The 19,038-nt window shown below is 42.2% G+C and overlaps 4 protein-coding genes across 4 annotated transcripts, besides 8 other annotated features; 2 read left to right on the top strand and 2 right to left on the bottom strand.

Moving 5' to 3' along the window:
• Positions 1-1,476: 1,476 nt before the first annotated feature.
• On the top strand, positions 1,477-6,020 carry PVX_123060 (hypothetical protein, conserved). Its single transcript, XM_001617125.1, has 3 exons — positions 1,477-1,607; positions 2,844-2,938; positions 3,101-6,020. The coding sequence occupies exon 3, from the start codon at positions 3,451-3,453 to the stop codon at positions 4,174-4,176; it is 726 nt and encodes a 241-aa protein (XP_001617175.1). The 5' UTR covers positions 1,477-1,607; positions 2,844-2,938; positions 3,101-3,450; the 3' UTR covers positions 4,177-6,020.
• Positions 3,279-3,318: a microsatellite.
• Positions 4,001-4,023: a microsatellite.
• Positions 5,144-5,198: a microsatellite.
• A 1,121-nt stretch (positions 6,021-7,141) lies between the features above and the next one.
• PVX_123055 (AAA family ATPase, putative) lies at positions 7,142-10,569 on the bottom strand (the record flags this gene model as incomplete). Its single annotated transcript, XM_001617124.1, has 1 exon — positions 7,142-10,569. The coding sequence occupies exon 1, from the start codon at positions 10,352-10,354 to the stop codon at positions 7,142-7,144; it is 3,213 nt and encodes a 1,070-aa protein (XP_001617174.1). The 5' UTR covers positions 10,355-10,569.
• Positions 8,180-8,220: a microsatellite.
• A 208-nt stretch (positions 10,570-10,777) lies between the features above and the next one.
• Positions 10,778-10,813: a microsatellite.
• Positions 10,814-11,669: 856 nt separating this feature from the next.
• PVX_123050 (phospholipase DDHD1, putative) lies at positions 11,670-13,979 on the bottom strand (the record flags this gene model as incomplete). Its single annotated transcript, XM_001617123.1, has 3 exons — positions 11,670-13,067; positions 13,284-13,443; positions 13,606-13,979. 3 exons carry the CDS (start codon positions 13,977-13,979, stop codon positions 11,670-11,672), a joined length of 1,932 nt encoding a protein of 643 aa, XP_001617173.1.
• Positions 12,517-12,538: a microsatellite.
• Positions 12,636-12,672: a microsatellite.
• Positions 13,980-16,623: 2,644 nt separating the features above from the next.
• PVX_123045 (hypothetical protein, conserved) lies at positions 16,624-18,516 on the top strand (the record flags this gene model as incomplete). The annotated part of the gene is made up of 1 exon (XM_001617122.1): positions 16,624-18,516. One exon carries the CDS (start codon positions 16,624-16,626, stop codon positions 18,514-18,516), a length of 1,893 nt encoding a protein of 630 aa, XP_001617172.1.
• Positions 18,387-18,416: a microsatellite.
• Positions 18,517-19,038: the final 522 nt, after the last annotated feature.

The following is a 19,038-nucleotide window of genomic DNA, read 5'->3' as shown; positions in this document are numbered from 1 at the left end:
GGTTGAACGGGAAAAAAAAAAAAAAAAAATTCCTTAAAGTGGGAAACTATCCGTATAACATGCCACACTGTTAATCCATTCGAAAGGTACGCATGAACAATATGTACACCTACCACCTACGTACATAACCCTACGCCGTTTTGCGATTATCCCAATTCACGCTACAATGTGTGTTTGGTGTGGCTATTCGTTTCGATGATGGGGATTTTCACTCGTTCAGGGTGCTCCTTTAACCGGTGTGATAACACATAAAGAAGGTACGCAGCAGTAATAAGTAAAACATTTTGCTGCTCTTCCAAAGAACATCTTTTTCCTACGCCTGCGCATTTGCGGCTAACTACAACATTTCATCTGATTGTTCATTAAGCAAACCAGTTGAGGAATTTTTTTTTTTTTTTTTTTCTTTCACCTGGGGGTGAACTTCCCAAGTGGGAAAAATATAGCTAATTAGCTAATTGTTGTTCTCGGTAAAAATTGACTCACGCTATGGCAAGTGGTGGGGTAAAATAATCTTTCGCATTTGACGGTGATGATGATGAGGTTGATGAACCCTTTTGTAAAAAAAAAAATGCGAAATCACTTTGCACTTTTTCCTTCCCCCCTTAGTGAATTAAGTTAACATTTTTGTTAAGCGAAAGTGGTGAACGTCATGGGTTATATACCTTTTTATGCGGTATGCGTGAACCGCAAGCTGAAAAGGCCTAAGAGGGTGAAATGCTGATGGGGGTGACGCGGGTGAGGTGATGGTGCTGATTAATTGCCCAAAGAGGGAGAGGGTGAAGAAAAAAAAAAGCTTGCAACCCCGGTTTTCATTTTTTCTTTCTATTGTATGTACATGAAAAGGCGTACATCAATGTGCGCACCGCCGGTTGTTTTATATATAAAAGTTATACTATGTTGCAATGTACACCATATATATACGTACATATATATATAAATTTTTGCTTTGCGCTTGCCCCGCGCCATGCACCTAGCATCGCCGAGGCGCCTCTTCCTCTCAGGCACGCTTGACTGCGCAACCCCCCACGCAGTGCACCTTCACCTGTGTTAACTAAAGCACCTTTTTTCTTACCATGATAAAAAGTTGGCCCAAGTATACCTACGCACAAACATCACTTATATGTAAGCGCTCACGTGTACTATAACACTGATGCATGCCCCTTCCTCTATAAAACCAGAAAAAATATCGCCAAGTGTAGGTGATTCGTGGGCCTCTTAACTTGCTCCCAACGCCACCTTGCCCCCAAAAATTGTACCCAGCAGCGCGTACATAATATTATACATATATATAAATATTCGTTTATATATATTTTCGTAACGTGCAGTTTCATGTGAAGGGCATCCAACATGTAAAAAAAAAACCAAACCTGATGCAAAAAAAAAAAATTATAAAATATATAGCTTGTGCCAAAAAAAAAAAAAAAATAAAAATAAGGGGAAAAAAAAAAAAAATATTAAATAAAATATAATTAAAATATACGAAAAGGAAAAAAAAAAAAAAAAACAGAAACTTAAACAGAAACAGAAACAGGAAGTTAAAACAAAATAAGCGAACCATGGTATTTGAAGGAATGTAAAAAAGAAAAAAAAAACTTTGAAGCGAGAAGGTAAGATCCTACTTTTTAACAAATGCTGAAATGAAGCATAACGTAAATTTTATGTTCAGCCGAGTTTGTAACAGTCATGTTGCGTGTTCTTGCGTTCGCGTGTGCCAACGATGAGTGTTTGCGTTTGCGTGTTCATGTGTTCCCAACTCATGTGCCAATGTAAAAAAAAGAATGAATGTTCATGGGAACATTATCCCCCCACGATCGTACAATATGTCAATAAATGCATAACTTTTTTATTTACATGTTTACACGTTTATGTGCACTTTTACGTATGTACAACATGAAAGTTGCTAGCCGAATCGCGCACCTTTGGGGGCCCTTGCCGTCGCGCGAGGCCTGGTTGATTATCCCTCTCCGTTTTTATTTCCTCCCAGTTGAAAATAAAAATGGGTGAACATATTTCACGTGGGGGAAAATATATACATAAATAGAGAATAGCGTTTTAGGGAAAATGCCATTGATTAGCCGCTACTCATTGTGTTGTTGCTATCCACTGCATCGTGGCTACCCATTGCATCATGTCGTGCCTCATTTGGATTGCATACCATACCGCATGTGCTGCGTGTAATGCATAATTTCCACCGTGTGCTAATTTCATTTCCCCCCCACACGTGTCAATGTGGGATCCCAGTGTGCCTCCCTTCTGTGTGCATCTGAGTTCGTTTGTTGCATTACTGTTGGTGCCTTCTTCCCTGCATTGTTATTTTGTGTCCGTGAATGAGGATGCATATCTGCACAAGTTATTTTCCCCATTTTTGTGCTTCCCTTCATCTTCATGCAATTACAGCACCGTGTTGAAGGGGTCATCGCCCAACTATGTTAAGAAGGAGGGGCAGTTATTAAAGCTGCCCAACCCTTACGTACATGCACCTACATTTGTGAAGCGCTCAAATAGTTGTCTTGTTTATTCTTTGTGTTACCCACATGTGTTGAAGTTCTTGCTTAAAAGTGTTCATCCCTTCGCATTGGCCCATTTGCTCACATCCTTGCGTGCTTCGTACGACGTGAAAGGGGGGCCAACAAAGAGCTTGAGCACTTGCATCTGAGTGCACTGCGTGTGGGAAAGGAGGCCAAGGCGCAGCAGCGTATGCCTAAGTGAACCTATCCTTAGTGCCCCTTTTAAGCGGCCAACTGCGTGCACCAATGACTATTCTACAAATGCTCCACGCAACGTAGAGTTATTTCCCAATCGACACGCCCCCTCATACCTCCCTCCTTCGACCCCCCTTGCAGGAATATGAATATTGTGACAGAAAACATTCAGAGCTGATATAAAAATAATTAATTAAAAAATTGAATTAAAGCAGAGCGTAACTTGAAAAAAAAAGGTAAGCAATGTAGGGTGCGCAGAGCGTGCGACGAGCGCGCATGAACATGTGCATGTGTATATCTATGCGTATGTATACGTATGTGTATATGTGTTTGCATGTGTGCGCGTAGCTGTATCGAACGCCACTCACGTTTGGCCCCCCCCTCCCCCAACAGAATAGCTCAATTGCATTACCCCAAGTTAAGTACCAAAAGAGACACAAAGAAGCAGTGCCCACATATGCAGAGGAGTAAAAAAAAAAATTAAAATAAAACGCATTTTTAACAGATAAAAAGAGACACACAAGGATTTGTACATATACATATACGTATACATATGCACATATAAATATACAGATAAACAGACAAAGCGTTAGCTAAGAATTCGAGGACGCGCACTTTTGCCCTTTAACCACTCGCGGCGTAGCAGAGCACACACTTGCGCGCGTACATAAAAATAAATAGCTATATATAAAAACGTCAAACGTATTTAAAAAAAAAAAAAATTTTTTTATAAAACACCTTGAGCAAAATGAAGAAAGATAGAGAGCCAATAGACGAAGATGAAATGAGAATCACGTCCACCGGAAGGATGACCAACTATGTGAACTATGGTGCCAAAATTTTAGGGGAAGAAGATAAAAAAAGCTTGAAAATAAAAGCCACGGGAAACGCCATCGGAAAAGCAGTAACTCTAGCGGAAATAATCAAAAGGAGATTTAAAGGGTTGCATCAGATTACCAGGTGCGGTAGTACAGTCATCACGGACCAGTACGTTAGTGGACAAGACAACAACGAACATGTTGTGCAAGAGAAAACCGTTTCTTTTATTGACATTCTGCTATCGAGAGATCAGTTAGATGTGAAAGACGCAGGCTACCAACCACCATTGGATGAGAAATATGTGAAAGAAATGTCACCTGAAGAAATTGTGAACACGAGACCATTTAGAGGAAGAGGATTCAGACCCAGATTCTTCCGTGGATTTAGAGGTGGCAGAGGTGGGTTCATGAGACGAGGTGGATATAGGCCATTTGGAGATAGAATGTATGAAGGTAGAAACAGCTTTAGAGGAGGCAGAGGATATGGTGGCAGTTTTGGTAGAGGTGGTTACAGATCTGGTGGCGGAATGGGCGTATCCGGAAGAGGCGGTTTCAGAGGAGGATTCCGTGGAGGCAGAGATGGCGGTTACCGCGGAGGTAGAGGTGGTTTCCGAGGTGGCAGAGGTGGCTTCAGAGGGGGCAGGGCTTTATCATAACTGAAGAAATTTTTAAATGAATTTGTTTAATTTTTGCGCTTGTTCAAGGGGGGAATTCCTATATGAATGCAAATATGTATCGGCGTGTGGGTGCTCGATTGTGCCATTGTTCTACTGCGTGAATTTGTGGAGTGTGCCAGCCCAAAGCGCAGACGCTATGAGCGTGCGGGGCGCATGCACAAGGGTGTGCAGTGGCGCGGGCGCAGTGCACAAAAAGATTCCAGGGAGAACGGAATAATGCAAAGCATTTTTGTTACGCATTTGAACTTGTGTACGGTGTACATCCACGCATATTCAGTGCAGGCACGGCGCAGGCACAACGCATACGCACCGCGCTTTATATAAGCATACATAGGCATCCTTGCCGCCTTTCGCAAAATTAAGCTTACTTCATTTACCTTCGCATATGTGAAGCACCAACAAAATGTGGAGAGAGAAAAAAAAAAGGGAAGAGCCGCAACAGTACACGCACGAAATGCGCATGAGCATGCACGTACTACTTGAATAAGCTGAGCAGCATATGCGCACGCGTACTGTTGCATACACGTTTTATGTAAGCCCCACTTGAGGAGAAAAAGAAAAGAAATAAACAAACAAAAAAACAAACAAACAATGAAAGAAAGAAAAAAAAGCTCAAAATTCCCCATTATGTGTACAGCATTTATACACATGCGCACACTAGTGGAGCGACCAGGTGAAGAAGCAGCAACACATACATACTGCTGTACACGTTTACACAAATTGAAGACGCACGAAACAATGCTCGAGTGTTACCTATAGAGTGTTATTTATACATTATAAACTTAAAAAAAAAAAAAAAAAACAAGCTATATTTAGTAAGCATAGTTCAACCAAGCAGCGTTTAGCCGTGCCACATTTAACCATCTAAAGTGAGATCACCATAAGTTCAAGTCAGAGAAATAAATATATATATTTATTTATTTATATCTGTATGCACACAAGAACCATTTTATATATGCACGAGAATTTAAGAAACAAAAAAAAAAAAAAAAAAAATGTTCGCTTTTTTTACATAATCGAATGAAGCAAAAATTATTGCATAACAGTTTATACGTACATGTTGTTCCCCCTTTTGCCTCCCTTCTTTAATATATTTCTATCGATGCTCATACATTTAGAGAGATTCAACCCCAGCGCTCGTAGCATGTTCAGTGATACAACGCGCAGTAATATATTACAAGAAGGTAAAGGGGGCATGGCATGTGTGTGTTATGTATATTTTTTTAAAGCCACAATATTCCACGACAGTTAAAAAAAAAAAAAAAGACATATATAATTGCACACATATAAGTACATGTTTATAATTGCACGTTTATAAGTATCCATTTACCGGCACCCATTTATCAGCACCCATTTATCAGTGCCCATTTATCAGTGCCCATATATAGACACATATATGAACATATCTACATGACACCGCGTGATCCATTTATTTCCTGCACAACACGCCATTTTAACCCACCAGAGAGAGAACTGCTTTGCGTTCAGCATGAGATGCAAGCACGAAATAGGTTTTAAAGCAATTTATTTTTAATACACACATCCCCGCACCTACACAACACAACCATTTTAATGAAGAGCAATTTACGAAGTTTTAAAAGCAGTGAAAGAAGTGAAAGTGTGCTGTATTTTACACGTCGAGAAATATTTTAAATTTCACTGGGCCATTTATTTAAATTTATTTAAGCACACATACATACGCATCATCCACATTTATCCACCTGCATAAATCATACACGCCTTTTTTTTTATCAACATTTAAAACGACAAAAAACTGCATTTTGCCATACACACGAAATTAATTCATTTATATTCGTTTATTTAAAAAAAGGGAGAGGTGGAAGAGGTGGAGGAGGTGGATGGGGAGGATCATAATGCGGAAAAAGCGTGATGTCCAAATAGCGCAGTAGGCGAGTAACGCGAAAGAGCTGCTCGAATTATTTCCCCTTTTGTTTCCTCCAAAGGGGTGTTGTCTGCTCTATTAACGTCGGGAAATGCCTAGCACGAAAGTTGTGGCATCCTTTTGTTCCAAGTCGAGGCAAAGAGAAGCAACTTTTCTCTCCTCTTGTTTATCCGCACCTTCACAATGCAAATATGTTACTCCTTTTTCCCGCGTGAAGTATTAAAAATGAACGGAGCTGCGCAACACAGGTTTGATTCTTTCACAAGGGGGTAGGTACGTGCCACATTTATTTTATCCTTTTCCTTTTTGGAAAAAAAGTGGGACATTTGTTTGGTACACCCCGAGCTAGCCAATTTGCAAAAAGGTCATATTCACCTTGCCGTTCATAAAAAAAAAAAAAAAAAAAAAAATTGGTGGTATTTCCAAATACGCTTATTCCTTTGTGTTGTCATTAAGCATTACGTTCTGTTCAACTTAGCGAAGTATCCTTCGAGTGGCACAATTTACCAGCCCGATCAAAGGGGTTAAAAATTTTCTTTCCACTTTTTACGTGAAGGGGTAAAGCATATTAAATTTGTACGGGAAAAAACAAAATGAGCAGCGTCCTCTGCTTAAAATGTTCGTATAATTTCCATGGAGAAAAAACACACAGTGCTGTGGGGAACGCACGCGGATGGTAGCGTCATAAAAAAAGCACTTCATAAAGCACTTCACGATTTAGTTGTAAAAATTCGCAAATGTGTAAAGAAGCGCAAAAAAAAATTACGGTTACAAATGCGCCGCGTTCGAACGCATAGAATGGCCGGTGTGACACGCAGCACCTCTTTATTGTACATTAAAAAAATAGACTACAGTGGAGGAAACAAACAAATTGCCCATTTGCGCGAAAGTTGCGGTGGAAAAAAATAAAAAAAAAAAAAACGCAAAATGGGGATCACAAATGTGTACCTCTCTCCTTCGAGGAGCATTATTAATCCTTCGGATAATGCAAGAAAGAGCAGAGGAACATTCCTTCCTCACTCTTTGGCAACGCCCTGATTGTCACTTAAACTTCTTACTTATTTCCTTGTAATATTTCATCTGCTTACTGGTAACGCTGCGTGGGACCATCTTGACCGCCAGCACGATGTGCCTTTGGCTAATCGTCAGTATGTTTTTATTCCTTTGAATGAACTCATAAATTAAGTTATTCTTGTCTTTCTCACTTATGGCTTTGTTTTTTAAATTGTTAATTTCGTACATCCGATTATTTTCCATGGAAAGGTTATCATCACCGCGTAGGAAATTCAATTTTTTCATTCGTCTTAATTCAACTTGCTGGGATGGCAGACATTTTTGTTTCCTTTTCGATTGTTCGTTTGGCTCATCTGCTAAGTTGACTCTACCATCGGGATTAATGAAGAGCAAACTGGTCGTCTTCTCCGTTTGGGAGGTTCCCCTCTCGTTTGTTAAGTCGGTCATTTTGGTCACCTCCTCGACAGAGAGGGGGTGACACGACAAAATTTTGCTTCGCTCCGGTGTGTTTGCTTCCGCGCTAGCCTCATCGTATGAGGGTGAGTCAGTAAGATTACGCAGTGGGAAACACAAATGAGCATCAGTGTGCTTGGCCCCCTGTTGGGTGCATTCCCCAACTTGGCTTTGATCCATAGTCGCCACGCTACACTGACTGGGCATTTTTGCGCATCCATCGAAGGGGCCTGTCGTGCGATTGCTACTTCCGGCTTCCGTAGCAGCGTCACCATTTTCGCGTTTCACAAAGGGGGGCTCATCGGATGTATCCCTGCAAAAGGCATCTGCTTCGCGGCAGTGCTGTGTTGCATCACCGGCGCTGGACAAACCCGAGTTCAACAAATCGATTTTATCTCGACACTCCTGGAGAGCGATGAAAGCACTTTCTCGCAGAACTCCGTACAAGTCGGCCCCGCTATAACCCTTGGTGAGGCGCGAAATTTTGGCAAAATCTACATCAGCATGCAGGGGCATATTTTTGGCTAGCTTTCTCAAAATATCAATTCGTCCTTGATATTTTGGTAAAGAAATGTAAATAAGTTGATCAAACCTGCCACTTCTTAGCAATGCCTTGTCGATTATATCTGGTCTGTTCGTCGTAGCAATGATGTAGACGCTTTCCCTTTGGGAGAGGCCATCCATTTCGGTGAGCAGTTGGTTTACAATTCGATCTGATGCTGCAGCAGCTTTGTTGTTTGCCCTGTTAATGCAAATACTGTCAATTTCGTCGAAAAAGATGAGGCAAGGCTTGTAAATAGATGCGTAGGAAAATATTTCTCTCACTTTTTTCTCACTCTCCCCCACATATTTATTCAAAATTTCGGGTCCCTTAATAGCTATAAAATTCGCCTTCATTTCGTTACTTATAGCTTTGGCAAGCATCGTTTTTCCACATCCTGGAGGGCCATAAAGTAATATTCCCATGCTTTTTTTTATCCCTAAATGTTTGTAAATATTTGCATATTTCACTGGTAGGATGAATTTCGTTTCTAACACTTTTTTGATCCTTTTCAAGGAGCCAATATTGTCCAAGTTAATATTTGGCACTTCACATATATTCTGCGTAGTCATTTTTTTTTTTATATTTCTTACACTTTGGTCAATAATTTCTTGGTTTATTTTTCGGCAGCTCATTTTTGGTCTTTTCACTTTGTACGTGGTAGCTTCTCCGCTCCGTTCCTTCCTCTTCAGGTTTGTTTCGTTTCTCTGCGTCGGGGGAACCGTATGGGCGTAAAACGTCGTGGTGGCATCCCCTTTCGAGTCGCACGCTTCATCTGCACCTCCGGTTGGGGGTACTTCCGTGTGGTGAGCCTCGCAAATGCTTTCTCCGTTTGGAAGGGGGGCGTCTTTCGAAGGTGAATCTGCACGCTGGGTGGCCGCACCCCCCGGAGGTGGTACCTCCGATTGGGGCTTCTCAATGGAGTCCCTCTCAGGGGAGGCTACGCCTATCTCGCTGCTTACCCCGGTTAACCCCCCCGCGTGCACTTGGTCATATAAGCACAGATTCATCGACTCGTTTGCAATATCGTAGAGGTGCCCCCGATGAAAGCCGTACGTTAACGTTGCTGCGTATTTCGCATCAAATGTGAGGGACAACTCTTCCGCCATGAATTCGAGAATTTCCACCCGATCTTCATACGTAGGGATAGGTATAGAGATAAATTTTTTAATTTTTGTGTACAGTACACTGTCATACGGTTTGCTCACACTTAGTAAAAGCACAAGAACATTTGAGTTGTCAAAGAGGCTCAGCAGATATGTGAAGAGATACAAATCTGTAGAATCTTCTTTGGACGAAAGGATAACATCAATATCGTCTATGCATAGGATGGCCTCATCATACTCGTTCTTTATTTGCTCAAAAATTAATTTTAACTTATTATTTTTACTATCATTGGAAATGTACTTTATATATTCTGGCAATTTAAGGTAAAAAAATGGACAGTCACATTCTCCGCCTATGGCATACGATAATGTGGTTTTTCCTGACCCACTGATTCCGCTGATGTTAACAATTGTGCTGAAATTGCCCTCCCTAAATTTATGGGGGTAAATTATGCTGTAAAAAATATCCTTTTTGATATTTTTTATTCCTTTATAGTTCCGTAAATTGGTATCTGCTTCGATGTTTTTTTTAACCTCCTTCAGGAGATGCTGTGCTAAGTAGCTTTGTTCCTTCGCGCTGTCCTTTTGGGAGGTGTCCTTCTCCTTTGCTGAGCTGACGTTTGGATTTTTTTTTTCTTTCACTCTTTCCTTTTTGCTGCGCTCTCCCATTTGTAGTAAGTCTCCTTTAGCCTTTTTACTTCCATCTTGGGATGGCTGTTCGTCCCGTTTTTTTTTTTTTTTCCCCTTGGTGGCCGACGGCCCTTCGTCTGGCTCGCGCGGCTGCCGCGTATCATCGTTACGGTCGTGATGGTCATGCTGACTGTGCTGATCGTGCTCACCGCGCTGATCGTTCTCACCGCGTGAACCGCAACTTCCCTGGAAGGCCTTGCCAGAAATGCCCCCCCCCTTGGAGGCGCCATCCCCTTCAAACGTTTTCTTCAAAACGTCGATAATGAGGGCGTTCAGTTTGTTCCTGGGGAGCCGTCTGTACTCCAGGAATTCTTTGCGCAGGGCATTCTCTATCAGCGTGCAGTTGTTAACAACGTTTTTCAGGTTCGTTTGGTTATCTTCATTTTCGAGGATCAGCTTGTTGCCCGAGATTATTTTGTGTATTCTGTTCCGTATCGTCGTGGATATCATTTTGGGCGCGCGTCAAATGGGGTGGCCGCCGGGAAGGAGGAGCTGCCGCATTAAGTCGCTCAATCGAATGGGCAAATAGGCAAATGGGTAAGTGGGCAAATGGGCCAGTTTGACCAATCGGGCCGTTTGACCAGTCCGGAAAACTGAGGAAAAGGGCCCCTCTTCCTTCAAAAGGATAAAGTCGCAGTGGGGGTCATCTCCTTTTTGCCTCTCTCAATGGAATTCTTAAAAAGTAGTAAGCGTTTTTTTTTTTTTTTTTTTTTCTTTCTTCCCCTTTACCGGGCCGCTATTTCTCTTCTACATTGTTGCATTAAAACGGAAAATTTAAAAAAAATTGCCAAAAATTGCAGTCGGAGAGAGTGCAGCGCAATGGGATGGGAGCCTTCAAAATGGTATGAAAAAAAAAAAAATCACCCACAATTTTACCTTTACGAATGGCAAACTTGAGAAAAAAAAAAATTTCAAACAGGCAGCAGGAACTGCAATCAAGTTGCCAAGCGCGTTTATCACTTTTGTCGAACGAAGGTTGCCCCACAGCTGCGGCGCTTTACAAAGGGGAGGGGAAAAAAAAAAAAAACTGCGCTCGCGGCATGTAACGTTAAAAACTCCTCGCATGCGTAACGAATGGACAGTTTTTCATTTCGCTAATTTGAAGCAGCGGAATAAAAAAAGGGGCTATGCATGATGTTCCTCCCTTGGCGTTGGAATAACTAAAATTGCGTACCGCAAAGTGGTGATAATTTTTCGAAACGTTGCCTTGTTTGCCAAATGGGCGGAAGGCAAAAAACCTGACGGGGTGAATGTGATTATACACATAGAGGAGGCGCATAAACGGCGAGATTTTTTCCATATTGGAGGGCCCCCCCGAAAGGAATATATCACCCTCGTATCCCCTAAAGGGATGGAAGGGATGGAACGGATGGAAGGGATGGAAGGGATGGAAGCGAAGACAGCATTGTTTTTTGTTTCCAAGTGGGAAAGCCCACCTGTGACGCTTCCTATTATGAGTACCGCCTAGATGGACCCCCATCGGGGGGAAATATATCCCCAGCATGGCAAACTGCACATGGGCACGAACACGCTGGTGCGTTTAAAGTGAATCATATGGAAGCTCCTATTCGGGATGGAAACTTCCCAGTTTGTGGGGGTAAGGAAGTTATTAAAAGTGGAGGCAAATGTGCTGCTACGGCGAAGCGCGTAAACGAATTGACTACACAGTAGAGAAAGTACCTCAGGGGGGTAGAATATATAAATTGTACACCACCCCGCAAAATAGGGTAGGATCCTCCCCACCCCCCCTCTCTTTGAGCGATACTCAAATGAGATTTTTAAAATTTTTCATGTTAAACGGATCGGACATGGCTTGTACATTTTTCTCATACCTCCGAAACTCGTCCAGCGATTTGCTTGCCTTGACGGATATCTTCAGGTAGCGTTCCTTTTTAGTATGGTCTTGCTCGTTCAACGATTTGTTGCTGTATTCTTGCTCTATTTGAGTTAGGTAATCCTCATAGCTTAGGGTGGCAGTCCTGTTTAGTAGCTCCTTAAGTATGAAGAATGAAATGTCCTTAATTATGAAATAATTAAAATGCGACTTTGCAACCGCTAGGGGGTAGATATAATGCTCCATTATAAATTCCTGTAGCTGATAGTCGTATCGGAGGGGAAGTTCGTCTGCCTTATTGGTGGAGTTGCCCTGTTTATTTGAATTTGCTTTATCCTGTTTGGTATTCGTGTGTGGTGCATCGGCATCGGCATTGGCATCGCCATCGCCATCGCCATTACTATAGTAGGAGGAGAGGGGGTTTCCCTTTTTTGAAACTTCCCCGGTGGGGGTCTTCCCCCGTGGTGAGTCATCACCCGAATTGTCACTAAAATTTTGGTCAAAAAAAGAAACTTCGCTATTCGAATCTTGCGAAGCACAAATGCTTTTGGTGCTGTCCACATAGCTGGAATTCTCTGCAGACAGATAATCATCACTGGGGATCTCATTCGAGTTTTTCCCATTTTGGTAAACCTTCGTTTGGTATTCCTCTTCAGTTATGTTAGCATAAGATGGGGGTTTATCCTTTACGGTTCTAAATTTGCCATTCCTTCTTTCCATTTTCCTCTTCTGCAAAGCCATTTTTCTTTGGTTTTCCTTCACCTTCGACAGGAACATGTTTATGTCTTTACTCTCGCACTTGTTGTAGCAGAGGTTCTTATTCAGCGTGCCTTGTTCCTCCTCATTCGATTCAGATTTGCCGATAAATTTGTAGAACCCGTTCGTGATGGCAGATGTGAAATCATTTAAATTCTGCACAATGGCTATTTTTGCATTTTGCATATTTTTATCCCACTCAAACCAGTACCTGGCTCCGTTGTTTCTCCAATAATTTATCAACACGGGTTCTGGGATGTTCTTTATTTTGGGATATATGAGCGGCTCTATTCTGAATGCAACGGGGTCAAACCCATGAAAGAGGTTGTAAAATTTGATCCCCTCCATTGGTCGCAACCCCTCGTTTATGTAATCTGGCTTGTATAATGATAGCAAGGCACTTAGGGGGCTCCCCAGCATGAAGAAGTAGTCTATTTTGCTCTTCAGGTGGTACTTTAAGTTACTATCACTGATTCTCACTTTGACATTGTGCAAAATTTCGTAGGCCATGGCGCTCCCTAGGGAGTAGCCCAACAGGCAGACCTTCGCGTTTTTGAATCTTCCGCTGGGGTCCTGCGCGGGGTGGGCGTGTGCACACGAGGTGGCATTGGCATCGCATGTGTGAGGCGGCACAGGCCATCGCGTATGTAAGGCGGTACTTTCCATCGCATGTGTGAGGCGGCACAGGTCATCACATATGTAAGGCGGCACTTGCCATCGTACGTGCTACTCCGTAGTGTCACACCACGGGTAGATCACACGTTGGCCCCTTTCTCATTTTAAAATTACACTCTTTAAAGATTCCAGCGCCTTGTTTATATCATTGTACAGATTTGTCATGATGTAGTCGCCATATCTCGGGTGCAGGAAGCATATGATGTCCCCCGCGGAGAGGTTCACGATTTTTCGCGTCTCCGCCATGGTGTTGATGTTTATCCGGTTGAAGACGCTGCGGGGTGGAAACATGGGGGGATAAAGCCGAGAAGCGCAAAGGAATGCAGAGCGGAAGCGCAAAAGAAAGGCAAAAAAAAGGCGAACAAAATGCAAAGCAGCAATGCAAAGCCGACGCGCAAAGCCAACGCGCAGACGTGCCACCGCCATGCAGCCCTACTGAATCTGTGCGTCTATTATGTACTTCTTCCAGTTGAAAATGTGGAAATGGATATTAAAAGGGTAATCAAAAAACCACATTTTTTTTACAATTTTGAAACTATTCTTGAGATCTTCACACTGATTTATGATGATCTCTTCATTGGACCCTATCCCGTGGATTATTAAAATGATGTAATCCACGTCATTGACTTTATCATCTAAGTAGGGTTCTTCTTCGTAAAAGTTTATGTCTACCTCGTTTTTACTTTTGGGGATTTTCCTCGCACTCACATTTTTTTCACTTTTGGAGAAAAAAAAAAAATGGTTGTTTTTCTTTTTCCTTAAATCGTCCTCGTCATCCCCTTCTTCTGCTTTTAAAGTGGGAGCAGTCATTGTGACGGGGTGGTACGAGCGATTTTTTTTATTTTTATCCTTTTGATATTGTCTTTTTATGTGCTATTTTGCCCTGTGTACAAACTTGCTCTTCAGCTTTGTTTGACTTTTTTTTTGGGAAAACTTCAGTGGTACGTCCAAATGTATCATTCCCGATTTTTACACTCCCCTGTTTATGTGCATGGGCAAAGGTATACTCCTTGCGTAGCAGAGGGGACCGCTCATTTGTGCAATCACGATGGGGTTATCGCGACAGGGGGGAGAAAGGCATTAACCTGTTTAGCTATTCAAAGGGGGGATTCTCTCATTCACGCGAATAAGGTTAACCATTCGTGAGCAGCTCTGCTTACATGCGTATGCATCATTGCAAAGAAGTTAAACTGTGCGTGGGCGCGTGAACTCTTAAATGGGGGGACGCGCTTAAAAAAATTGCGGACAAATTGATGCTACAATTTGGGGGCCGCAATTTTGAAATTTTTTGCTTCAAAGGGACACTCTACTTGAAGTGTTCACGTGGGTGTAACTATTCTGCTTGTTGAAGCAAATTTTTTTTTTTTTTTTTTTTTTTTGCGTGAAAAGCGCAAAATGGGTATCAATATTGGTTAAACGAATTTCTCCCTCTTTCCCTTCTTTCAATTTTTTTCTTTCCATTTGAAGTTTCCCAATTTGTTCATCATTTTTCAAATTTCTTTTTCCATGCAGGAGTGTATAGAGAGTGTGTTTGTTGGATTTGAAGAGGGCATAAAAAATGCGAAAAAAAAAAAAAAAAAAAACCCACGTCAAAATGTGCATCCTTTGAGGAGTTACGCACAGTTCTGTTTTGGTTTAACTTTCACATGACGCTCTTTCCGGTTAATGCTAAATGGTATGTGACTGTGTATCCCTTTTGCAAAGCGGAAAAAAGTGTGCCTTTTTTCATGCATGTTTGTGGCCGTCCTTTTCTGTAGCCCCACGGCCCGCAGCCACCCTTTTAACCGACATTTTTTTCATGAACAATTTGGGATGACACGAAACGTAAACCCTTTTTGCGAAGTTGTGAAAAAAGGCAACACGTGAGTATTAGCCAACAGGAACGGTAAATACCGCAATCGTTGATGTTTCCTGCAGGAAAAATATTCCCTTCGTTTCCGCTCTCCTGAAGCTACTCGCGCGGTTGGAACTTTATAATTATACACACTTGGGCAAAAAAACACCAAAAAATTAGCACTTTTTTTTTTGTGTACTGCCACAACTGTTCAACTGCGCACACATAAAAATGGCCCATTTGAAGAAGTAAAAAAAAATTGACCCTTCCGGAAGAAAAGGAGAAAAGGAAGAGGAACAACGGAAGGAGCAAAAAATGTGGAGGCGAAAAATGCCGGGCACACCCCCAGAAGGAAGCACAAAAAAGAGCGGCGATGGGAAAAATGTTGCCAAAAGGGCAACACATACCATGTTGGCGATTAAGGCGTTTTTTTTCCTATACACATGAGGAGAGAACAAACTTTTTTTTTTCCTTTTCGCACTTTTCACTCTTTCGTTTATTATTCCTTACAATGTAGAACGACTGAGGTGCCAAAAAATTTACATTCATTTTTTTTTAGATGAATCCTTCTTCTTTTTGTGTTTGTTTACATGGGAGCAAAAAAAAAAAAAAAAAAATGTTGTAACCACATTTGCTCTGCTGTGCAACAGAACAAATGGGGATTCCTCATCCTATACACTTTTCATTTTATGTTTGTACATCTCGCGTGGGAATAGTAAAATGGCCACAAAGAAATGACATTAAGGAATGGCCGAATTGGCTCGCACAACACTCATTCCATGCGAATTTGAACTGATGAGAAAAACATATCAAAAAAGTGCCCCTCATTCAGTACCATTTGGCGAAGAAGAAAAAAAAAAAAGAACATAAAGCAGAGCAGTTTAGAAAGGGAAGGAAGGAAAGGAAGGAAACCGCCCAAAGGGGGCAAACGCGCAAAACAGGCAGAACAAAAAATATATACAACGCGCTCAACTGTACTTTATATACGCGTGTATAATCCCTACTTTGTGCGCAGAGCTCACACGGCAGCCGCAATTTTCAGGTCGCGCCCCAATTCTAATTAATAGTTGTAATACTTGGCCCGCGTACCTTTTATGAAGCAACTTTTGTGATTCATGTGAATCTTTAGAACAATTCTCGAGTGCTGCTATTACAGTTGTCATTTTCGCAAATATGTAATTTTTTTTTTTTTTTTTTTTTATTTAATCATTTCAGTTTTTCACTTCGCAAAGGAACTTCGCGATGTTATTAAAAAGTAAATTCTGCAAAAATTACGATCGTTTGGAAAAAGCAACACTCAGCTGCATTTTTTAATTCCACGTCGATTGCACTCACAGGTATATAATCTGTACCAGTTGGTTTGCTCGCGATCGTTGTTCTTCCGCTTAGTGAGGACCTTCGCGTATGTACTTGCTCTCTATTCGTCACATGACTGTGCGTTGTGCACGTTCCTATGCAATGCACGCGTGTACATGTACATGTGAGTGGATATGCACATGCGCGGAAGGACCACCCCGAGTGTTTCGCTGCCCTCCGTTTAGATGCCCCCTACTTTGAAGCCCCCCAGTTTGATACCCCCTACTTTGCTGCCCCCTGCACGTAAATCCCACCGCTCATTATATGGATATTAGCACCCTAAGAGAAAAGCGCATATGCATAGACGATTCGAGTAGGGCGCACGAAGAAAAGTATACGACATTTTTTCTGCTAAACCCAGATGGTATTCTGGACTCAGTCGCGGGGCTAGAGAACTTGTCATTTTCCTTTGAGAGCATTTCCTACAAAAACGCTAGATGCTATAAATGCCTATCCGTTTTTTCCTGCGAGAGCAGTGCTGTGTATAGAGCCTGCCCCAAGTGCCATGTTGTAAACGCACTAGTGCCCCACGACAGCATAGGAAGAAAAGTGATTATCCTCGTTTGCTACCAGTGCAATAGGAGGAACCTCACAAACATTGACTGTCCATACGTGCAATGCTTTTGGTGCAGCCGTATGAACCTTTCGCAGTACTATAGTGAGCATCTCTCCCCTAGTCAGAGCGCCCATCCGAGCCCGCAGCGAAGGCAAAGCAGGAACCACCGCGGCCCCCTCGCGAACATGTTCAAATGCTTAAGACTGACAAAAAATAGGAGAAACGCGAGCCCCTCCTCGGGGAGCAGCGCTAAAGAAAGTTGCGAAGAAAGTTGCGAAGAAAATCCCAGTGGAGAGGCAGCACAGGGTGAAGTCGAAAATGGGTCCATCCAAAACCAGGCCAGCTTCGAAGACGACAGGGAGGGTGAGAGGGAGGATGATAGAGAGGAAGATCCGAACGGACAAAGAGCGAACAACAAACTGTTTTGTGAAGAGGAAACACACGGATACGCACCGGAGGTAAAATACCCAAATGAAGACTACCGAAGGAACTACTCCAAATCGAATAACAGTGTGTATAGTACGAGTGCTAATTGTGTGCCCTACTCGAATGATAAATTTCAAAACGATTACATGAGGAATTCGACCAACAACTATGGCCAAATGGGGTACCTGAAAAAGGGGAGCAACGACAACGGCAGCGCGCACATGGCCGGCGGCAGGAACTACAGCCACAATGGGAGCGGCGGTCACGGGATGGGTGGTGGTTACAGCATTGGCGGCAGCCACAACATGAGCGGCAGGGTTGGCAACCCCAGCGGCGGGTACTCTCGAGAGCACAACAGCTTTTACAACGGGAAATACGAGAAGAGCTACCCATCGAGCTATTCCCACACGAACACACAGGCAAGCTCCTGGAACAAAGACAGCAGCAAAGTGCACGGAAGCAACAATCAGGAAATGCAAAGAACGGAAAAGTACAACGACAAATTGGGAGCAATTGTCGAAAGTGGAAATGTTAAAAGAAAAACAATCATGTTTAATAACATAAATGATTCGAACGCAAAAAAAATGAATAAAACTATAAGCTTTCTAGAAATGGAAAAAAAAAGAGATAGCGATGTCAGGGCATGTATAGAATATTTTAATTCCCTACGTAAAGGCAAAAATGATGATATTAAAATGATCCTTGAAAATCGGAACTTTAAAGAATTGAATATTCCCAAGGAGCATCTCGAAAATGGAGACTTTTACAAATATGTAGAGTACTACAAAAAACATAACTTGAAAGATTTAATAGACCAATTTAACGAATCCGCTGCGAATGACAGGAATAAGGGAAAAGGAAAAGATTCTGATGTGAAGGGGAAAGGCTCTTCTTCCTCCGTTTCGAATGTCACAAGTAAAGATAAAGCTAAAGAGAGTGGTAGCAGTATTGGGAATGATAAAGGGAAGAACGCTGCGGGGGATCCCTCGGGGAATGGAAAAAATGTAGCTAGCAATAGCACAGACGGGAAGACGAAAAAGAATAAACGCCCGGAAAATGACTCACGGGATGATCCCTCTGATGGGGATGCGAACGCATACCACAAGAAGAAAAAGTCCAAGTGCGATGAGAATGTGAAGCCCACTTTTTACACCATAAACGATTTGTTCGACTAAGTCGCGCAGCGGTGAAGCGGCGAAGCGGTGAAGAAAAGATGTGTATCTCCCCCTTCAGTCGCCCTATTACTCACCCCCTAAGAAGAACAAACGCATAACGCCCCGTGGAATACTTCCCATGCGCGCAGCACCCCAGTACCTGCACAGACATGCTCCACAAAATTGCGTAGACCTATTTGCAAAAAAAATAAAACTAATTAATGACTATTTTTGAGTTATGTTAATGATTTACTTCCTGCACGTGAGACACCTCGAAGGTTTATTCTATTATGTTTACCTTATCATTTGTTATTTGTTTTTTATTATTATTTTTTTTTTTTTTTGCGAAATTTGTTTATGTACTTAATTCCCATTCCACGTGAATGTGCGTACCTTTTGTTTTCCCTTTTCCGCCCTACGTATTAATAAGGCACATTTTCGTAGATATAATATTTCTCATTTGCTTCCGTCCGGGAGTGCCCACATACGCACATGCGCATACAGGCATAATCACATTCGACCACATGCTTGGAAGGGGTTACA

This window comes from Plasmodium vivax, chromosome 14, assembly GCF_000002415.2.
Source record: "Plasmodium vivax chromosome 14, whole genome shotgun sequence".
NCBI classification, from domain to species: Eukaryota; Apicomplexa; class Aconoidasida; order Haemosporida; family Plasmodiidae; genus Plasmodium; species Plasmodium vivax.
The sequence above is the reverse complement of the archived record's forward strand: the minus strand, read 5'-3'. Positions and strand labels throughout refer to the sequence as shown.

What these genes read in the sequence shown, in the direction of transcription:
- PVX_123060 (XM_001617125.1), top strand. Translation starts at nt 3,451, where the DNA reads ATGAAGAAAGATAGAGAGCCAATAGACGAAGATGAAATGAGAATCACG.